Here is a 23,407-nt window from a genome sequence, read left to right as displayed (position 1 = left end):
AATCATCCCTCCCAGTCCAAACTCAGAGGAAGTAGGACTCAGCAATTAGAGTCCTTTATGACAGATTTGTACCCATTTGGGAAGCAGGATCTTAAAGTCCCGGATCATAAACAACTTCTTTGCTCCATTTAGTTATGACTGTTTTGTTTTAGAAGAGATGTTAAGGCTCTTGAAAAACTGGTATTTCCAGGTACTTTATTGAGGCCTTGGCCTGGAGAAAAGATTCAGATTTTTTCTATTAATATTCCTGCTGATACTAACCTGCTTAAAATACAGGTGACTTTGTGGAAGTCCCACCTGCAACAGAAGTGAGATCCAAATAATTGCTTATCAAAAGCTTTTAAATACACAAGTTAAAAACAGTGAAATGTTCTGTCATCAAAGTAACACTGGGCAATATAAATTGGTTTTGGAGCTCTGGGACAGAAATAGTGTGATTTGATGGGTTTTTTCCAATTACTAAAGCTAAACCATAAATGACTGGTTGTATAAGCAAGAGTAGTGTTGTTAATTGCAGGGACATGGTGCAATGATAGCCTAACAATTAATTTTTTCATGACTGTCCCTTGACATCAAATTTCCTAATTACCCAATGCTTGCTTGCCCCAGCCTATCAGAATACTTAGTGTTTTCTAGTCTCTGAGAGAAGTGAGAGCACACTAAATGTTCCTTTTATTCCGCAGCTAAACAGGAGAAAGAAACATATTAAAGCGTGTCATGGTCTTCCAGAGATATGTATTTTATATGCATTCCTATAGTTGCAACAGCCTTTTTTGCAGGAACTGTTCTAATCTGTTCTTGCAAATACTTTCGTTTCACCCTTAAGCTGTTTCAGCTTCCCACCCCTAAAGCTTATAATGAAGATGTGATGCTGACACCCAGAGGAACATAGGTATGAATGTAAATACATTGTATTAGTCTGTAACTCTCATTCAGAATGTGTTTCTTAATAAGACATTTGTTTAAATTGAGACATGAAAGTCTGTACTGCAATATTCCCTCTGTGAATAATCTATAAGGTAGCAGACGCGTTACAATGAGTAACCAGTAACAGTGGGTTTTCCAGCAATCCAGTTTAATAGTTTCTTCATATGTCTGGGTTTATACATCAAACAAACTTGAAACAAAACAAAACAAAAAAAATAATATACAATTCAAGAAAACACCCAAAGCTTTTACGCTTTTGGCTTCCCCTTTGTCGTTTTGCAATTATGTACAAGACTGTCTTATTTGCAATACCTGGTGAGGATTGAATGATTTATTTACATCAGCTGATGCTTTTCACTATGCAATGGAGCTATCTCCTTTTGCCATTTACATTCCTAGTTGCAAGAGCCCACATTTAGGTGCTATTTATGGATGGGGTCAAGAGATGGACTGAAACAAGACAAGATTCTCACTACTGACCACAAACATATCTCTGAAATCCCATTTTCAGATGTAGCTGAAGGAAGATTCCAGAACCTAGTGCACTGATATAACCATTATATCAGTCAGCACAATAAGATATCTTCACTGAGAATAACATTCCCACTCATGTTAGAGTGAGATAAGTGTGAGCTGGAGGAATAATACGTTTTAAGGTGCAGCAGACAAAATGTATAACTCTAGTGCTAGAGCTACACCTTACTTCTCCTGTCAGAGACCTCCAAAGCAAATGAAAACACAAGTGTTCTATCTTTTTAAATGTTTGGAGGAGAATATCTTACAATTTTTCTTACACAAAAGATGAAATTAGGAGGGAAAAATTATCATTTTATCATAATATGCAAACTGTTTCATAGAAACACCAAATAACTTGGTTTGGAAGGGACCTATGGAGGTAATCTATTCCTAATCATTCAAAGCAGGGCCAACTTCAAAGTCAATCACCTTTCAACTTCGACCAGATTGTTCAGGGCTGAGTACAGTCAAGTTTTGAATATCTTTAAGAATGGAGTTTGCACAACAACTGGGCGCCTGTTCCTATGTTTGACCGCCCTTATTGTAAAAAATTTCCTATAACTGAATCAGGACTTTCACCTTGAAGGTATAACCTAACACCCATGGAATAAATCATATTCCTTCTATTGAGAACAAGAGTTTTACTGCATCTGTAAACCAGGCATAACAAGCATTATTCTTTCAGATTTCAGAAGGAATAGTTCATTTTTCCATTTTTTCTGATATCTAGTTAGTGGGTTGTCACCACTTGAAATATTTTCATAGCTTAAATCACAGTGCAAGATATGCACCATCCACGCTCATCAAGAAATCAATGCCATACTTCCACTTCCTTCATCTGTGATAAATCCAACATTTTGTACATTACACAGCTGTTGCAGAACAGTACGTTTATGAAAGCATGACTAGATGCAAATTACTCACACAAAAGGCATGAGAGTTTCAGCCTGGAATCCTCTCAACGAAGACAAAATCTGTTTGTTTTGGGGAGCAGAAGTCAGGACTCTTTGTAATAGCAACACGTGCCTGAGGTTTTGAAATCCCTCTTTTACCATTGCCTGCTATGGTTTTTGATTATCAAACTTGTTTTTTCTCTCCCAGCTTGAAATATACAATCTACAGAACAACTTCCTCCAGTAACAGAGGCTCCTCACAGCCAAAAGGTTTTTCTGATGTCTGTTCAAAGGCAGGCACTCACTCAAGTTTTTTGATCTTCACAAAACATTACATGACTATCTAGAGTCATGTACCCTTTACTTCTCTAGCCCTGGTGAATAAAGAAAACAGACAAACTCAAATCAGCTCAGTCTTCACATTCAGCCTTAAAATCCACCTAAGATACATCACACATCAGTGTGATTAAAACACAGATAGTCATATATGACAAAGTACTGTATCCAGCCTGGAAAATCTCATGGTAACACAGGCCTCTTACATAATACACATTTTATGACAGTAACAGTCATGACTGGAATACAAGACTGCTGATATGTGCATGTATATAGGTCATAATTGTTGACCAAGGTATGTGAAGCTTGATAATTGGAGCTACTTCTCTGATTTTATATCTTTAGAAAGAAATAGCAAAAAAAAAAAAAAAAAAAATAAAAAACACCACCTGGTAATTCTGGACATCAGAATAAGCCAGGCTTATTTTTACCTAGAGAGACAATTTTTTTTTTCCTAGAGAGAAAAATAATATCAAATAATATCAAAAGAAACATGTATTGAAAGGATGATGGGTTCATTCACATGGCAGGTCTCACTCATTGCATTTAGCAGAAAGAAAAGTATGGCTTTCTCTGTATAATCCCTTAAAAAAATTCAGCCTTTGGTAGAGTAAATGAGATTCAAAATATTCTTTTCCCCATTATACAGACGCACTGAGTAGCTCCTACCATCAGCATGACAGAGGTGTGTGGAGGGAAAGAAATGTAAAATCACATGTTAAAAAATAGGTTCTGATTGCTGCAGAAATCATCACAGCTGAACAGAGAAACTATGTTCCATAGGCATTTCAGCAGAGTTATAAGATGAGGCAAGATGTTGCATTTCTATTTTCTTTCTTGGTTTGGTTTTGCTTTCTCAATACTTGTCTGATAAACCACAGATCATTCTCAGGCTATAGCAACAAATTATCTCTTTGAAGGTCTTCCTCATTTCCTGGCTACGAAAGGCATAGATCAAGGGATCGATCACTGAATTGCACATAATGAGAATGAGGTACATGTTGAAGTGAGACATGAAGCAAACACAGTAGAGGTTTTGAGGGCAGGAGATCATCAGGATGAGATGAAGGAAGAATGGAGCCCAGCAAACAATGAAGATGCCAAGAAGCATAGTCAGAGTGATGGCTCCTTTCATGCTGGTTCTTTGACGGACAGAGTTGTACCCAGGCAAAGCAGCAATTTTCTTCACATGAGTACGAGCCAGGAGGAACATATGGATGTACAGTGAGACCATGAGGAACAACATGGTAAAAAACATAGTGATGAGACAAATGACCACGTAAGTTGATTCATAATAAAGAATGAAGATAATGCCACAGCCCGTGCAAAAAGTCCAGATGCATGCAATAATAAACCCTGATCTTTTCGCTGTCATGATGTTGTGATAACGCAGGGCATAGAAGATAGTGATGTATCTGTCTACTGCTATAGCCAACAAACTGCACATGGAAGCCACCACAGATATGCAAATCATTGAATCAAAGACATTGTCTATATGACGGACAAAGGCATCTTCCATAATGATGTGTCTATTGTTTATTAAGTATATCGTTATGGTCTCCCAAGCATTAGACACACTAACCAGCATGTCAGCCACTGCTAAACTGCAAACAAAAAAATACATTGGTGAATGCAAGTTCTTGTTCTTAACTATTGCACATATAACTAAGATGTTTTCAAGCAGGCTTATGATGCCCAGAGTTAGGAACACCTCAGCTGCAATGACCACTTGCTCACATGGCGATGACTTGCTCTTGACAGTAGGCCCAGTAAAGTTGCTACCAAAGGCACTCAAGTTTAGTTCAGAAACATACAACTGAGAGGACGTGTTCATGTCTGGAAGCTAACACATTCTATTCCTTCTGAGGGGCTTGCCAAGGAGTGTGATAAATGCATTTTCCAAAAGATAAAAGATCCTGCCAAAAAAAAAAAAATATTACGATGAGTACAGGCCGAAGTTGACAAAATAAATATCACCTGTTTCTATTTAATTTGGCTCATGCATGTCCTGCCACTTCGACACCGTATTCCTCTACTGATTCTATATTAACCTTTGGTCAGCTCAGAGATTTTCTACCCATCCTTACTGGGAAATTAAAACGACAAACTAATGAAGAGATTCACCCACCCTTCATTTATTCTTTTGTTTATTCTATTTGGTCCCCTGGAAGAATCCCCCAGATTTTCCTGGAAATTCTGCTGAAAAAAACAAACAAGCAGTTTTCACAGTCCTGCCTCTCGGACTCCAGAAATGTAGGAGAATGTAGTATTAGGTCCAGCAGAAATCGCTCACTTGAATACAATATATAGAAGTTTTGATCATTGTCACAATTAAGAATTGAATATTTTCAGTTATATAATTAAATGCTTTCCTGACCTTTGTACTTTTAAGTTTGCATGAACTCTGCTATAAACAGTTTATCTGTGCAATACTACTATGCTCATTTAAAAGCATTAATGGTATTAAACACCTAACCAAGGCAAATCCATACATTTCAGGATACACTAAGGTTACAGAATTAGTGTGGTTAGAAGTCGTTGTAGCATAAGTTTTCTATTCCAGATCATTAATATTTTATTCAATTTTTTTTTGTAATGACAATATTTAGGACAAGTTGTAAGCCATTCTATTCTTAATAAGGGGAACACTTAGAGTTGTTTGTCAGTGACTTGTTGCAAATAAAATTCAAAGCATATAATGCTAAACAATTTTCAGTTTTTAAAGTAGCTTTTTATTTGCAGTGAAGAATTAACTGTACCTATTTATCAGAGCTGCTCCTTCAGCTGCTCTTCCTCTTCATCGCCTGCAACCTTTCCTCCAGAGAGCTGAAGTTTCAGCCCCCCTCCTCTCCCAACATCTGGGGCTGGGGATTCCTTGGTGGGAATAGATGGAAAAAAAAAAATAGAGGGAAAGGAATGAGCAAATCCATAGAGTCAAAGCTGATCGCGTATAAATTACTTACTGTGCAACTGCCTTTTTATAGACTCCAAGCAATAATGACTTCAGTACTCAAACTGTGGCTCCTCCTCCCCTTCTTTGCCCCTCTGGACTTCTCTTTCCACAGATCTCATAGCAAAGGATTGGTTTTTTACCACCATCTAGTGGTCTTCTCCTGTCTTTCTAACTGAACAGTGATTCTGATCTGAAATTCATTAGGACCATTCGATAATATTAAAGGGGGAGATGTACTAGGCATGCTCCTTTCCAAAGCCATAGAGTTGTTTCTTTTTTTATTTTTTTGTTTTCTTTACTGTTGCCAGTACACTACCAATAAGTTCGTGCTGCAATAGTGCTCCAAAAGGGGTGAGAACAGAAGACTCTTATTGAAGTGGGAGGTTTATTACTGTTGTAAGCATTTGTATTATATTCAGTTTTGGTTTTTTTCAGAAATAAGAACCGACTGTTACAAATCTCAGCGAACATGCAGTCAAACCCATCATGCCAATAGAAGATATATTCAAATAATTTGCATGAAAAAAAAATAGAACAAATAAACGGTCGTGTTCTGTCTGCCTCGCTAGAACCAAGGTTTCAGTGTAGAAATGGAAGGAACACACAGTATCATGCCAGGAGCCAGGGCTTCCCAAAATGTATGTGAATTCCCCAAGGTTTCATGGGACCTAAGAGATATTAAACTCAGCACTCAGTATTCTGATGGCTAAAGTTCCTCTGTGGGTCTAGCAGTCAGGCAGCTGATGTTCCTTCTAGGCCTTAACCAAAAGGTGGTAAAATCAGTGCAAGTCTTTAACAAATCGTCCCTGCTTCTGTGTGTAGACTGGTGAATGCAAAGCACACAGTTTCCTGACACTGCCAAATGCCCTCCATGTTAGTTACTAACCAGCTAGTCAAATGCCATTCAGTATACAAAGTCTCTGCATCTCCAAATCACCACTTTTCCACAAATTAGTGGGTTGAGTTTTTTTCGCGGTGTATAACAGTTTCAAATGCTCATTTTTAGCCTATAATATTTTTTTTAAAGAGTCACCACCACCAAACACTAATTTTACTGCTATATTCTGTGCCAGTTTGTTTTCAGTGTTCAGCTAAAGTTTATGCATTGAAACCATTGTATGAAATATTCTTATGTACAAATAGTCCCTGCAGCAAAGGTGACAGTGAAAAGCATCTTTATTATTTTGAATAAAATGTCTCCTCGAGCATTATGCAGATATAGTCAGGAGATGAAATTTGCCTATCCCTTCTCCCCAGTATGGGAAAGAGAATTTAGATTATCACAAACGAGAGGTAGCAAACTATGCTCAAGTGCAGCTGTTCAGTCTGAGTGGATGACAGCTAGCCAACACACACACTCCCTGCTGTATCTCACCTGTGTGCCAATTCTGAGCTCATAGCTCTTTGCTATGCCCAAAAGAAAAGTATAGAGAAGGGTCACCTGCAGTTCTCTTCCTGTTCTTTAATGGAAAGCATTTTTTTGGTTGTCTTTGGTTATCTTTTGCATAGCTTTTGATTTTCCCATTTCAGACCTTGGAAATTAGATACCTAACGGTAAAATTTTACTTCTTTTGGTATTCTTATATCTAGAAAGAACTGTGCAGACGTTGTGCTCTTTCCACTTCCAATTACGTCTCTTGCAGCAAATTGCTTTGTTATTGATGTTGTTTATTATTCTATTTATTCTATTCTTTCCATTTACAAATTTCTCTGTGTGTTCAGTTTAACAGAGCTCTTGGCAACCAACTTAGCTGCCTTTACAAAAGTTCTCAATGTACCTGGTAGGACTTGGTAGACCAGCCAATTACAAGAAATAAATCACACATCAGACTGGATGGTTTGGCTGTTATTCCTTAGAGCAATGCCAAGATTCTCATATAAAAATTATGAATCAGCCTTTGGATTCTTGTTCCTCAAGCCAGACACTGCAGGCATAAATCTTGGTACAAGTGTCTATGCTATGCAAAGAAACTCCCTTGTTTACAAAGCTTGCAGAAAAATTGCCTGCCTGCAAAATGGGTAGTGGTACAGATGAATTTTTTTTTATATTAGATGATAAAATGGAAAAATACTTCCCTCCCCCACCCCACCCCAAAAAAAAAGAATTTTGTCATTATATTGCTGCAGTAAACAGCTATAAATGTTATGGGTCCACAAGCAAATAACAAAAGGGACATGAAGTAGCAGTGGGTGAAGGCATGCAGGTGAGTTATGAGGATTTTAAGTAAAGGGGTACAGGAGCAGATCTTTGGATTCCCTTGGGAAGAATCCAAGAATGCCTTCACCTTCCAGCTGGAGGACTCCTGAATGAATAGGTTTGTCTTTCAGATGTTCATGACTTTAGTGTTCAGCTCCCTTGACTCTTCAGTTCAATAAATTCTCTAACTCTACCAACAAGTTGGCACTCAGTGTCTTCCAAGGTCACAAAGGTCATATCTGGACTGTCAGTGAGAGCAAACGGTCATGTATGCATCCCAAAGCCTGAACTGGTATTTAGCTATAGGTTGTACCAACACAGTACAGGACCTGACCCGGGCACCCTGAGGAATACACTGAAGCTCCTGTTCTGTTCTCAGTCCACCATTTTCTTTTCACAGATGCAAAGAGGAAGAGAGGTTGAACGGGGGCCTTGGGGTACAGGTTCACAGGTCTCCCTGCAGCATAGAAACAAGGACAGTTGGGCATACGTCAAGGAGCCTGGATCTGGAGCCATTGACAGTGCTACTGAGGTCCATGGTCATTCCAAAAGTGACACTAAAATGTATCCTTAGGAAGAGGTCTTTTTTATATACTTCATGTAACATCTTACATGGTGTAAAGAAAAAATTAAATGCTAGAATCCCGTTTCACTGAACTCAACAAGAAATTTCTTTGGGTTCCAGGAAAAGAGATAGAAAGTGTTACAGAAAGACATCAGTGAACAGAAGAAAGAAGTGAAATAGGGTTTCAGCAGAGAAAGAGATGCCAGGGCCTGTTTCTGTCCAATGCCATTTTTTTCAATTGTGAAGTGGTGAGAGAGAGTAGAAGCCGCTTCAGATACATATCTGCCTCTTAGGCTTCAAAAGCAGCCATAACAATGCCCCTGGCAGAAAGAGCCAGCCCCTGCCTGCCATCAGCACCACTGGCAATCATGCCAGAGCTCCCCTTCATCCAGCACATCCACTGGAACTACCCTGACATGTAGGTCAAGTTACACCATGTCAAAACCAGCAGGGAATTGCATGCAATTCACAACAGCAAGATACTGATTTTATCAATAAATATATAAATGGGGTCAACAGCAGAACCTGCACATGCCCCCAAAGACGTTTCTGTAAGAAGAGCTAGTTACGCTCAGATGCATTCGGGTATTAATCTGTTCTAATCTTAACAGGTTCAGAGATGAGTGTTAGTGAGGTTAATACAAATCTACCAAACTTGTCCAGTGCTACTACATTCAAGCAATTCAATTCCAATGTCCTTCTGAAGCTATTTTTATCTATTGGTGAAAATACATTTGTTCTTCGTAACATTTCTTTGGATTGGTGCTCTTGGCCTGTTTATGAAATCCTTCTTCTCTCTACTTCTTGCCTATGCTGTCATTAGCATATTTCATGGCCACAGAGATCTCTTGCAGACTGCTGCAAGAGATAAGGCATGGATCACCAAAAGGGAAGATCATGGCCTTTTGAATCACATAACAAATGTTCTCTAATTTCTCAGACTGAGAAAATTATTTCTTTTGACCTCTGTGCTGAGTAGCCTTGTCTGAGCCTCATCAAGGTCCCCGCTATTACCTCCCCATCATTACCAGCCAGTTAGCCTTTAATAAAGACAGGCAATTAATTGAAATTAAAAAAAAAAAAAGGCATCATTACTTCTTGTCCTTAAATAAAGAAAACTGGATGAGGTGGTGGTAAACTATAGTTCAGTCCCCTTGCTTTTCAAGGGAACAGCTGGAAACCTAAAAGTTAGGCTTTGCAGTAAATTGTGGCATAGTGAACACTTTCTTTTACATCACGACCATAATCTTCAAATCAACATTTGATTTTTTTTTTTCAAAAAGAAAAGCAATACTGTGAAAAGACATCAAAATATCACACAAGCTGTGCCCTGTTAAAGGGTAGGATCAGCCATACTTATTATGACTGCACTACACTAGCACTTTTGTTTATCAACCCTTTCATCTGAGCCTTCAAAATGGTTTGAGATCATCTCTTGTCACTCTCAGTACCTATTTGTGGTCCTCCTTGCATTAGAGTAGAAAGCTGAGAAAGAGTATAAGGCAGTTAAGAAAGACATATCTTAATAACCTTAACTGGATGATGCTGTAAATAGCCTCCTAAACCGTAAAAGAGTAATAAGAGGTGTAGTAACCATCATTTTTATGTGTCTCTAATTAGAGCCAATTCCAGTAATGAATTATCCCCTAGAATTTTATTAGAGGGTGGGTCAGAAGTACAGACCTGGTGAATCACATAAATTTGCCAGCTGCAGACTACACAAAGCACTGATGAACAGCAGAAGATTGTGGAAACTTTCTGACAGAAGAGTAATTCAATAATCTACAAATAGACTGGGGTAAAGAAATAAAGCAAACAAACCATTTAGCAGGTTCTTACTAGATACTTTTTTCTGGGAAGACTGGCTGACACCCTAGAGTGCTGTGAAACCCTTTAGAAGGACCTCAATAGTTTGGAGAGATGGGCAGAGAAGAACTGTCCCAAATTCATTGAAGGCAGATGCAGGATCCTGCATGTGAGGAAGAATAACCCCATGCACCAGGACAGGCTGGGGGCTGACCTTCTAGAAATCAGCTCTGCAGAAAAGGACCTGGAAGTCCTGGTGGACAACAAGGTGTCCATGAGCCAGCAGTGTGCCCTTGTGGCCAAGAAGGCCAATGGGATCTCGGGGTACATTAGGAGGAGCATTGGCAGCAGGTCGAGTGAGCTGATCCCTCCATTCTACTCAGCCCTGGTGTGTAGGTCTGGAGTGCTGAGTCTACTTCTGGGCTCCTCAGTACAAGAGAGATGTGGAGCTCCTGGAGTAGGTCCAGCAGAGGGCTACACAGATGTTTAAGGGCCTGGAGCATCTCTCTCATGAGGAAAGGTTGAGGGAGCTGGGCCTGTTCAGCCTCAAGAAGAGACGAGGGGACCTCATCAATGCGTGTAAGTATCTGAAGGGATAATGTCAACAGGATGGAGCCTGGTTCTTTTCTGTGTTTCCAAGCAATGGGAAAAGAGGCAACAGACAGAAACTGGTGTACAGGAAGTTCTACCCAAATATGAGGAAGAATTTCTTTCCTATGCAAGTGACTGAGTGCTGGAACAGAGGCCAGGGAGGTTGTGGGTTCTTCCTCACTGGAGATATTCTAGAACTGTCTGGAAGCAATCCTTTGCAATGTGCTCTAGGATGGTCTTGACTGAGCAGGGAGGTTCAACTGGATGACCAGTTGTGGTCCCTTCCAACCTGACTCATTCTGTGATTCTGTGCAAGTATTTCTTGCTAAACCACAGAGAGTACTTAACATGTCTTCATTCATTACCACAATTATCAAAAATGAGCGATTAAAAGTGTTACTTCAATGACATGTTTCATGTCTTATTTCTGCAAGCTTATCTGTCAGTATGGCAAAGACAAACATTAAGAGCATATTGTTCATTTGTTTCATAAAATGCTTGTGCATGAGAATCTCTTTTTTTGCATATAAAATGTTGCTAATTTGCTATATAATTCAGCTCCTTGGTCTTCAATTCAGTCTTCAGTGTTTGAATATTTTAACTTTGTTAATGATCCCAGGCAATTCAATGAAAGCTGATCATATTTTAATATTGAGCAGAAAAGCCCTAGATATTACTTTAGAATATCATAGCACGGTATAACATGGTTTGGTTGGAAGGGACCTACAATAATCATCTAGTACAACTTCACATTGACACTTCACATTGACAATTCCCCATTTTTCCAGCCCAGTTGTAACACCAGTGTTAGGAACACATTTGCTGCCTGGTGGGTCTTCCAACCACCCATATACCAATACAGATATATATATATACAAACAGATCTTTCTGCTGCAGGTGTGCTCCAACATCATTTCCCAGCAAGAAATAGTTGACTTTATTTGCAATTTTCTTGATGGGATCTAAGAAGTAGTACAACCAAAGACACATTTTGTTTCTGTTGGGACGGGCATGGGGCTCTCTGTTTTTAAGAGACCTGCTCTGTGGTGGCAACTTACCAGCTATTTCCTTTGGCTCAAGGAACAGAGCCATCCTTTCGATGGCAAAGACCTTTTAAAGGACCGTACAAGCCAACCATGATTCACTATTCTTCTCATCTGTATCACTAGCACATGACCTACACACTAAATCTTAAAACTTCCTCAGGTTGATGAGAAGCCAGGAGCCTTTCTTCTGCCCTAGTGTAGTTTCACACATCCCTAAGATACAGACCAGTTCTGAAATTCAGACTTTGCTTCTCTTCTGTCTTCTCTCATGATCCAGTTCCGGCTTCTCTTGCAGTTTAACTCCACCTTTCCTTAACTTTCATTAAAGTTGTGAACTCCCTGGTTTAGAGTTTGCATCTTTGTCATGAAACAAATGTGAAAATACATATACAAACAGGCATTGCACAGTGTCTGAGCACATTGTTATATTTACATTAATAGATAAAAGCCAAGAGAATAGAAATCACTAGCAAAGAGTAAACCTTCCAAACACAGTGCACTGTGCTTAGATCATCCTTCCCTACTTTATTTTAGTGTGAAATATATACTCAAATACACTTTATTTCAGAATAAAGAAGCATGCATTCCTCAAAATGAGTGACAGATTCTGATTTCTGGGGTTTTTTTATAAACTTCTGGTATAAAGAGATCCCTTGAAAAGCTGCTTACTTCCCTCTTCCCAGCACAGGAGCTCGACATGAACCCTTCCCTGGGAGTGGTGTGTTTCCCATCCTGAGCTGGCTGCTTGATTTGAGCAGAGGGCCCTGACCACTCAGTGCCTTTTTGTCCTATGCTGTCTCTCTTGTCAGGTGTTGGCATTTTAGCACAGCATGACCACAGAAAGGTAAAAAAAAAGCTCAAGGAAAACCTCAAGAAGACACACAGTGAGAATAATTATTAATTCACTATACCCACAAAGCGACATTGCTACACAGGGAAAACTGCAGATGCAGTAATGTGTGTATGCAGTTCCCATCGTGGCAAGTGCAAGTGTCTCTTATTCAATGCATATGATAACTAAACATAGATATATGTGCTACCGAGGCAATTTTTCAAGAATGCTATGGCAGCAATATTAACAATTGCCTCTTAAGAAGCAGTATTTAGTGTTAATCTAAGATTTCTGTACTGATATAGAGGTCCTTTCCTCACTCTCTGTTCAGGCTGATAAAAATGCAACAATTTCCTATTTAACAAGGTGTCTAAATCCACCAAAAATTAGAATTAAATAATAGCCATTTAGCTCAGAACTCAATTTTTTTCTCTCAGGCTCTTACTATACTACTTTTCCTGATTTTTCCTACAATAAAGGCTTGCAATTAATGGTATCTTTTTTTTTTTAATGTCAAGATTTTTTTTTCAATCACTGTATCCTAAATGAAAAAAAAACCTGACATTTTTTCAGAAGTTGGAATTATTTTTCTTCTAGAATTCACCCACTAAGGAGTGAAAGTGTAGATTATTGCTATGGCTGAAATGAAAAGATGTCAAAATTAAAAAGGCAAATTATGTCCGCTGGAAATAAACAGATCTGCAGAAAGGAAAGTAGTTCAGTATTGTGTCTGAACCCATAACATCATCTTCTACACTGCAGTGCCCAGTGCATTCACTTGTACCATTGAGAATTTAAATTAGTTTACACTAAAACAGTCTCCTCAATGGCAAGCTGTTTGCTGACGTACAGAAATCAAGTGACTCTCATAAGCCCCCAAGATTCCTGGCATTTAAGATTTCAAGCATAATTAATCCCTCACAAAAGCAGGAACCACGTGCCCTGATGTCTAATCCAGCATTAAAAGTGAAGCAGAACCTGAGAAAATACTTGTCATACTGATTTGGTGAGGCTGCTGATATGATGTACGTTTCTGATTTTCCTGGGCTTACAAAGTGCTTAGTTACAAAAGAAGACCAGAAGACATTTTCTTTTTGGCACATTTTGAAACATGATCAAAAAAACCTTTCCTTTCTCTCCTTCCCCCCACTCTCCCCCCTGCCAAACAAACAAACCAGCCACAACACAAGAAACATAGTATGACTTCAGAGAGAGGACAGTCTCTAGAGCAAACCCTAGTTCTGATGAAAATTAACCCAGAAAGCCCAGTGTATGGTTTAATTACTCAGACTAAGAGAAATTGCAGATTTGTGTCTCCAAGAAATCACTTGCTATTGGATCAACTGGAAAAGCAATTTCTGCAAGAGCTAAGATGGACTATGCAATGGTTTCTCAACTAAATTACATTTCTACATCTCTAATGGCTGATAAATAAAAAGAAAAAAATTGTTCAGCATCTACAATTTTTCTCACTTTCTTTTGTTGAGCTTCTCATTAATTGCAGTGTGGAGGTCGATGCTGGCTAAACATCACAGACTTCAAAGTGGTGAAAACCTGCGTCTTTGAAAAAGTGACCCTCATGCTTATTAAAGCCACTGAATGCCTAACATGCACATCAAATTGTATAGCTGATTGAAAGCAGGGGTTGAAATATTTCCATTTGGGGGATGAAAGATAGATGATTCAAACTTCTGGGGAAAAAATTAAGCTTTAATCTTAAGGAAAAATCAAACTAAATTTTTCCTGTGAATCTGTATTTGAGTCACCAGCCCTCATGGTCTCCAGGGTTGACAGACAGAAAGCTCAAGCACTCTTCAAGAAAATTCCTAGGGAGTTGAGAGGGAAGATGCAGTTGTGTAGACCTTACAGCAGAACATCACCATGACAGGACCTCCTGTTTTCCACATGCCCATATAAGACACATTGATGGAGCAGCAGTTTGACCACAAAAGCAACATAACCTTTTAGTTCTAGAGACTATGTTTGTACTGCTGTGTACTCTTATGTGTACTGTCCCATGGACATATAAAGCCCCCACCAACATCGTAAAAGAAGTTTAAACAGCAAGGATTGCCCTTGTTAGTATGACTCCATTAATGTCACTAATGTCATGCAGTTACAGAACATGGTTATGATTCGCAAAACCAAGTATATTTTTGCAGATACATACTGGTCTGTCAATGACTAGCTCATGTGACAAATTCCCTGAAAGCCAGCAAGGAACAACTAAAGTCTGAACACTTACAGATGCACAAATTTGTAGCAAAGAACTTACTTCTTCTGGGAAAAAAAAAAAAAAAGAAGATTCAGGGAAAGTAGCAGCTGTGTAGTCAATTTAGATATATATATGCAAATATTTTTTATTTAAGGGAAGGAGACAAGTTAATCCAAAGGTTTAGATCAATAAGAACAATCAGGACAAAGAGAACTTGCAAGTCTCCTGACTCTTTTCTAGAGAATAAATTTGCAGGCAGAGTAAGTTCAGAGGATCTTATTCAAATGATGAAACAAAAGAAGCCTCATTTCCAGAAATGAGAAAGAAATGCACTTGCTTAGTATACATCTCAATTTTAGGAACAGAATTAGTATTGACCTGCAGAACCAACATTATCAAGTTCAATGATACCATCACTTTTGAAAAACAGGCAACACAAAGTATATACTTACCAATACCACCTGAAGTCAGGCTTAGCAGTAGGACAGTTGGAGCTTTGTCTTAATACACAGTGAGAAACAAACTAGAGAAAATTAATTATCTCATTGAGCATGTTCAGTTTGAGGTTTGCAACCTTTTGGTGCTGAGTTAAAATTAACTACTACTAAAGAAGTGACAATAGCAATGAGAAAACAAAACAGTAGCACACAGTCTTTTTTTTCAGATTTATAAAAGTCTATTCTCAGCAGACTAAACAAGACTAGAAAAAAAATTGCAGTGCTTCTCAGTTATAAATAATAAAATTAATTAAAATACAAAGGCAAATGAAAGTTTAATATTCCAGATTTTGTGAGACAGATTTTAATCAACTAATAAAATTTCCACCTCTCCATCTTTATTAAAGTCTTTCTAAAAGACAGTAAATTTGTCAGTAACTAGATGCAAGAAACATCTTTTTAAATTATTTTGAGATTAACACAGTGAGCATGCAAAGTGCCAAAAAATAACAAGAAGGCCACGGGAATTGCTTGAGGTGACATGCCCCTACAAGTTAGAGGATGCAGTGAGAAGAAGGTCAGGACACCTGATTTTGCGGGAGATATGTTTTTTTATCCTTATGGTCTGTGCTGGATTTAGCACACAGTGTAGTGTTTATGCTCTACAATGGGATAATCAATGTCTGACATGATAAAGAGCTGGAACAGGGTGGACAGGCAATTTAAGCACTGCCCTAAAGCATGCCACTATCAAGTTAACCTATCAAAATTGTTTAAAGAAATTTGAACTAGCTGAATGAGTCTGTATTGCATCAGAGCTTTGCATCACAGACAGATTCTTAACAGAGGATCAGAACAGTAACTTTACTGCCATGTCAAACTGCAGCGCTTACATCCTTTCCAGCTCAGATTCTTGCCAATTTTAATATTGTAGGCTAATGTTCCAACTACTTGCAATTGTGTTAATAAAGTTTTTTGCATGTGAATATGTGTCCACCACGCCCAGCCAATAAAACCAAAATACATTGGATATTAATATCTTAGCCCTGTCCAAAATGTTTTCTTCTATTCTGTCAGCCCATTTTTTACTTTATTCTGAACTTCTGATTATTTATGTTTCTTGAAGTTGACCTACAAAATCATTGAATTCTTGATTTTTTTTTTCCAAGAGGTATTTCAGAATAGATTTTCATTAACAGTACAATGATTATTACTTTTGAGATTAAAGACATATGTTTGAGTCATTAAGTATTGACTTAAAGGCTAACTCCAGGCATACATTTTAGAAAACCTTGCCCTACATATTTTCCAGCCTAGAGTTATGAAAATATAATAGGGATTGGCACCTGGAGGGTTGATTTTTTCTTTTGCTTGGTTTTGGTGAGGGTGGGTGGGTGGGGAGTTGTATCCTTCCTATTCCTTTGGTATAACTAAAGTTCTCTGAAGTTATCTGATGTGTTTGCTAACAAATGACATCTGTTAGCAGGAATACAGAGGCATAGAAGATGTTTTTTGTACCTACCAAAGCACAGCCCATTATTAAGGAGGAGACACAATCATAATCGGAAGATCGAATTCCAGTTCAGCTTTCTTCATTTAGTTTAGGAAAGATATATCAATTAGAGATGTGACATCTTTGCCAGGACAGTTTCACCTGGCACACCTGGTTGTACTTGAATGGGTAGAGATGCTTCTGTGTATAACATCTGTCTTTTTGCATCTGTAAATGGCCTGTAACAGTACAACTACACCTTCAGCGAGAAGCTGTACCACTTTCACATGACTAATGACACTAACACAAAACAAGTGTTGTCTACAGGTAAGCCCTGTACAAAACTGAGCATTTGGATGCTCATACAACCTCTTAGAGGAGAAATGACGTATTTGTTCAGACTATTTTATTTGCTGCCTGAAAAAAGGCAAGGTAACTATGTCAGCAAGGCACTTTTTGCCCTTGTTGAGGGGTAGAGAAACCTTCTTTTAGGTCTGATGCTGAAATCTTGATTAAAATACACCATCTTTTTGCTTTCTAAGAGAATCTGTGCTCTGGTATTTCTCCCTGGAAACAATTGTTGTATCTAAATACCTTTTTGTGTTTATTTTTTTCTTTTAGCACTAATTGCACTTGGTTTGTTGTTTACAAAAAAAAAAGAAGTAATATTACTATTAATAATTAATGCTTCTTTCAAGTGCTTCTTGCTGGCAGCCAAAGGTTTCACTTATTCACATGAGATTAGGTTGCTCTGTAAGAGACATGCAGACATTGAAGCTCACTGAGGAGTGGATTTTCATCTCAGGGCCTGTTCAAGAGCAGGACGGGGTAGTGGTTCAGCGAGGTTATATCATTCACTGTTCCATCCAATGCTGTGGGTGAGAAAGTGAGCATCAGCCTGTGGTTCCAGAGCAGCATAGGAGATCTGTGGGGAAAAGCTTCTGTTACAATACAGTACAAGGTTGCATCTTGGGGAAAAAAGCAGACAAACAAACTTTACCACTTATTTTGAAAGTCAGAGTTTTTGAGTTAATAAGATAGTTTTTTGCTAGCCTCTGATTGCTGCTATATCGTTTTTTTCAGTTTGTGCTCCATATAGGATATGTAAGGTGTTAAGAGGTAAAGTGTTTTATCTGTGCCAGGAGCAGACACACGTTGAGGACTGATCATCACAGTGGACTGGAGAAAACATTCAGACAGTGCAACTGGAGCAGGAGAAAGCAGGAAACCACAGGTAGTACACAATATCTATAATGTCACTTGCCTTTCTCTCTCAGGGGTGAGAAGTTAAAGGAACACATGTAAATATATTCCACTATCCCCAGTTTTCCTTCGTTAATCCCAATTAAAAAGTTACTTCATTAATAGTTTCTGTTTCAATGAGCATTTGGGAAGCCAGTGCCCTCTGCTTGATCCATAAGATTAGTAAGCTTGTTTCTTAGAAATAACATGAACAAACTAATAGCATTTTGCAAATTTCAAGCTTCCCATTAGAAGAAATTCTACTGTTTGCTTTCAGTATGGAGAAAAAAATAAGTATACAAGATTGAAGTAATTTGTTATCTTCTAAAACCACAAAAGTCACGTTGGGATTTTACAATTAAAATCAAGCAAAAAAAAAACTAGAAAACTTTAAGAAAAATTTGTTGAGTGATGGAAGATAGACATACTTCTGAATACATTTACCTTAAATTATGAATGAGCAGCATGTCTAGTTTAACTGTTATTGGCAGAGAAAGCACAGTGACCTATCCTTACACTCAGAAATACTGATTGATTTCAGAGAAAGCAATGGGAGTTCTCATAATATCAACAGGCCACAGCTTTAACGAAAATTCCAGCCTCCAGCTTTTCACAGGAGCACTCTACCCAATCTTTAAAGCATATAATGGTAAATTTGGCCCTAAGTGGTTCAAAACAATTTGTTTTCTGATATGACTTTTTCTCTTCAAGGGCACTTTGACCACAGATTAGGAATATAAAAAAGTTTCAAGGAACAGATTTGAACAGATTCAAACAAATGGAAGCTGAATGTTGCACTGAATGGGTTGATGTGACTTTCAGGTGCGAGCGAAGCCTTGTCCAGGAATTCACTCCCTTTGCCTCTCCCTGTATTTTAGCTATTATTAAAGGTCACCACAGCAGTATTTTACTCACAGAAGTTATTGGAAGTTGCCTTGACAAGTAGTTGTGGAAAGTTACTCAAAACCACCTTGATGATTTAGGTATCCTTGAGTACATGTGGCTGACACTATTCCGGCGTGGAATTGTAAAATCAGATATTCTCTTCAATGGTAGGTTGTTTTACTGATGTTGAAGAGGTAATATAGATCTTCTTCCTCATCTCCATTTTAGATTATACAAATTTTGTGGTTTAACCCCAGCTGGCAACTAAGCACCACACAGTTGCTTGCTCCCAGAGGGACAGGGAATAGAATCAGGAGAATAAAGTGAGAAAACCCATGGTTGAGATAAAGACAGTTTAATAGGTAAAGTAAAAGCTGTGTGCACAAGCAAAGCAGAACAAGGAATTCATTCACCACTTCCAAAGAGCAAGTGTTGAGCCATCCCCAGGAAAGCAAGGCTCCATCATGCCTAACAGTGGCTTGGAAAGACAAACACCATCACTCCAAACATCCCCTGTGCCTTCCTTCTTCTTCCCCCAGTTCTATATGCTAAGCATGACACCTTAAGGTACAGAATGTCTCTTTGGTCAGCTGGAGTCAGCTTTCATAGCTTTCACAGCTGTGTCCCCTCATAACTTCTTTTTCCCCCAGCCTCTTTGCTGTTAAGGCAATAGGAAAAGCAGAAAAAACCTTGATGTTGTGCAAGTGCTGCTCAGCAATAAAGAAAACGTCCCTGAGTTATCAACACTGTTGGCAGCATAAATCCAAAACATGGCCCCATACCAGCTACTATGAAGAAAATTAACTCTATCCCAGCAAAAACCAACGCAACAATCCCATGATTTTCTGCTCCATAATTTCTAGTAAATATATAAATGGGAAAGAAAAAATAATGGCTGCTTCTTTTTTCTCTAGGTTGCCTTTGTTTCTTTCCAGACATTAATAAATACATAAAAAGTGATCCCAGGCTGGTCAAAAAACTGCTTCTTACAAAGTCAACAGTAATAAAAGAATACTTCTATTCCTGAAGTTGGAAGAGCAATGAGCAAAGAGGTATCAAGGACAAATTTGCTACAAAATTGCCTACACCACTGAAGTTAGCACTGAATTTACACTGCCAAACTTCCAAAAAAACATCTAGGTTCCTCTGCAAGCTTAGCAAAGGCAAGAAATTAGGTAGTGCATTGCAACCAGCTACAGTAATTAGCACCTTCTCCATTCACTGTTAATTGCCTCCAAAAAAACAAGAATTATAATCATGCTGCACTCCATCTGTCACTTGGTTACACTAATTGCACAGCCACCAAATTTTAAAACTTAAAACAATGCACTGATAAATAGAATCTTCAATATCCACAAATGTTTAATTGTATCCCAAGGAAGCAAAAAATTATGCTGTGTATCTATGATGAAGTAGACCACTGTAATGACTACACGTGCTTGAGTGAAGACAAGCCTGCAGAAGTTGTGAAAAATCACATTGTATTACTGCTCAGTAGATGGAGCACAAATACATAACATAAAGATAGTCACCAGCAATAATCTTTCCTATAGCTCTGTAATTTACCTGTTTTGCCATCAGAAAGAAAAGTATCATAGACTTCCAAACTTGCTCATCTTGCTATTACTTTTGTTAGGAGGTACACACTGCTGTTCAAATATCCACCCACACAAATAAATTTAGGAGCTAATGCAAGCGGCTTTATATACTCATTCTTATATGCAGGATTTTAAGAGGGACTTGATTTTCAAGGACTGCTGAACAAGTTATCTTTAAACAATCAGACCTTTTAATATTATCTCTAGTAAATGCCTAAAATCAGTAACCTTTTAAAATTGAGCTTTGTTGTATTGAGCATGATATCATATGGTACGGGACATCATTTTGGTCAGGTGATGTTGGTTTACCTGCTGTGTCCCCTCCAACATCTTGCCTATTGGTCTTCGGAGGAGTGGTTTGGAAAGAAAGCCTTGATGCTGTGATAGCACTGCTCAGCAATGGCCAAAACAATGGTGTGCTATCAACATTATTGTAGTCACAAGTGCAAAGCACAGCATCATATGGGCTAATATGAACTCCATCCCAATGGAACAGCAACAAAAGATAGTTGGGTCTTCTTATTCATCCTACACACACACACACTCCCTCTTGCTGTCTCTGATGGGCACTGTTATTCCTCCTAAGAACATCAGGTGGGAATTGCAGAAGGAACTGTCTGGACAGTTGCATAACGAATACATTCCAGAGACGGGGGAGCTGTGATGATTGCAAACGACTTTGGTACACATCTGCCTGCAAAAGGGTATGAAATGCTGATGGAGATTGGGCCACCTGGGTAAACTGGTCTCCCGAGGTTGCAGGCAGCTTCTGTGTGGATATTCCCCTTAACAGGGATGCCTGCAGGGTATGTCCAGCCTGAAGATGGGAAACAGTCACTTTTGGATGGGTAAGTAAAAGTGTGAAAAAAGTGTGAAAAAGAAAAGAGTGAAATCTGGTCATGTATGGAGATAAAATCCCAAAGTAGCTCCCATAGGTGCTTTGATGCTTTGTAATTTTGCATTCTGCAAGGTCAAAGACTGTAAACCTGTATGTTTCTAGCCAAACATGCTTATATTACAACCCTATAGACCTGTTTATGTTATATACTGTATTAGCAATAAAACTAATCATAATCATCCACATAATCAGTGTCATATTACTCGTGTCATACTACTCGTGTCTGACCAAGAGTCTTCCCTCCTCTACTCTACCACACTCAGCCAGACCCTGTACAAGTACTTTCCATATTAGATTTCTCCAATGTTTCTGTAGACTTTGACGGTACCAATTTGTCTAGGTACTGTTTGTGCTATTCTATCTATTATTTTGGCATATGTGCTGATTGCAAGCCCACTGGGCAATGTAGCTAACTCCTTTATAATAAATAGTAAACTAATGCCCTCAGAGCTCAGCCTATGTAGAAGAGGGATTATAGTAAAATAGTTTAGAATACTGTATCAGTTTGGCCTGGCTCTCCTGCCAAGTCCAGGCTGTCTCCTTCCCCCTCCCGCTCTCCCCAGGTGAGGGAAAAAAAAACGAACCACAGAAAAAAAACTGAAAGAGGTCTGAACAAAACGGGATTATATCAAATATCTATATATTACATATATTTGCAATTATATATACAATTTGAATATATTATACACAATAAGGAGCTCCTGGGGGGGGGGGGGGGGGGAGGGAAAGGGAAAAAGGGAGGGGGAAGCAGGGATAAAAGAACTAAAACCAAATATCTTCTAAATATACCCATTACTATAGAGCTAGTGAATAAATACAAAACAACTAATTAAATACTTCCCTGAACGGGACAGCAGAACTGTGCGAGGCAGCAGCCAACTCCCCCACGCCTCTCAGAGAGATCGGAGATAACAGCAGGTCTGAGCAGCAGGCCCTGGCCTATACAAGCAAGCCCGTCTGCGGAGAGACCTGCTGCCTTCAGCCACCGGAAGAGAGAAGAGAGCGAACTCTCTTATCTGCGCCTTTTTATACGCTGTGTTACGGAAAGAGATGATATGGAATACTTCCTTAGATCTCTGACCCCGTTGCTAAGGAAAGCCTAAAAAATCCAAGAAACCAACCCACTACATTCTCCACCCCTTATTCCATATCATTTCTTTACGCAACATCTATATCTCACTCGTATCTATATATATATATGTAGCCCATGTTTATTTTTCGAAGGCTGTTGTTGTAGCAGTGAATCTGATGAGAAATTGGTTTAAACATGTTTCAAAATGGCTTTTTGTATTTTCTGCAGTGTCACTGCCTCCCTCTTCCCAACACCCCCCTGAGAAGGGCTATTGTCTTCCATACAGAGTGTCCTGGGAAGGTGTCCTGAGGTGTTTCTCATTGGTCCTTTGTTAACCCCTTCCTCTTGGCTGTTGACCCTTTACCTGATGGTTTTTTCTGTGTGACCCTGAACTTGTGATTGGTTTCCCTTTGACCCTCCTAAAAACTTTATAAACCCCTTCCCAACAATAAACGCTCTCTTGCCTCCTCTCAACGCCGGTGTGCTGTCTCTGTGCCTGCCATGGGACCACGTGGGTGCTGGGGGGAGGGCACCTCTCCCCTCCAGGCTCAGGGCCTGAAACACCTGAAGAAATCCCTGGAGTTCCTTTTCCCCATCCCTCAAGACGTCAGAATGGTTCGTCAGATGGAGATGGAACTAGAACTGGGCTCCCCCACGTCGTGGGTGGGGAAAGGGATCCAGAGTTGTCTTGTTGAAGATCAGCACCAACAGCAGCTAGGTTTGGATCCTTGGCCCCAAGGGTGTGTAGGGGTTGAGGAATGTGTAAACTACTGTGCTAAAGGGTAAAGGAATAAGAGCTACTGCTTCTAAAGTCTACTTCTACTATATAACTACTTATAAAGCTTAAAAAAATTAGAAAAAAAAACCAACAAACAAACAAAAAAAAAAGAATCTTAAGGCATCAGG

The 23,407-nt window shown here is 38.9% G+C and overlaps 1 protein-coding gene across 6 annotated transcripts; it reads right to left on the bottom strand.

Annotated features, from left to right (window-relative positions):
• Positions 1-1,058: 1,058 nt before the first annotated feature.
• MC5R (melanocortin 5 receptor) lies at positions 1,059-22,065 on the bottom strand. Of its 6 annotated transcripts, none has more exons than XM_039387077.1 (4): positions 15,330-22,065; positions 5,432-5,546; positions 4,801-4,871; positions 1,059-4,588 (listed from the first exon to the last, which is right to left on the bottom strand). In XM_039387077.1, the coding sequence occupies exon 4, from the start codon at positions 4,504-4,506 to the stop codon at positions 3,529-3,531; it is 978 nt and encodes a 325-aa protein (XP_039243011.1). In that variant the 5' UTR covers positions 4,507-4,588; positions 4,801-4,871; positions 5,432-5,546; positions 15,330-22,065; the 3' UTR covers positions 1,059-3,528. The 6 variants fall into 6 exon arrangements, with proteins under 6 accessions (XP_039243011.1, XP_039243009.1, XP_039243008.1 ...); XM_039387075.1 differs by lacking the exon at positions 4,801-4,871 and having other exon boundaries at positions 15,330-15,400; positions 16,837-22,065; XM_039387074.1 differs by lacking the exon at positions 4,801-4,871 and having other exon boundaries at positions 15,330-17,731; positions 18,964-22,065.
• Between the last annotated feature and the right edge of the window lie 1,342 nt (positions 22,066-23,407).

Source organism: Pipra filicauda, unplaced genomic scaffold, assembly GCF_003945595.2.
Source record: "Pipra filicauda isolate LSUMZ 115617 unplaced genomic scaffold, ASM394559v2 scaffold52_size3558583_pilon, whole genome shotgun sequence".
In the NCBI taxonomy this organism is placed as follows: Eukaryota; Metazoa; Chordata; class Aves; order Passeriformes; family Pipridae; genus Pipra; species Pipra filicauda.
This window is presented reverse-complemented; position numbering and strand designations above follow the sequence as displayed.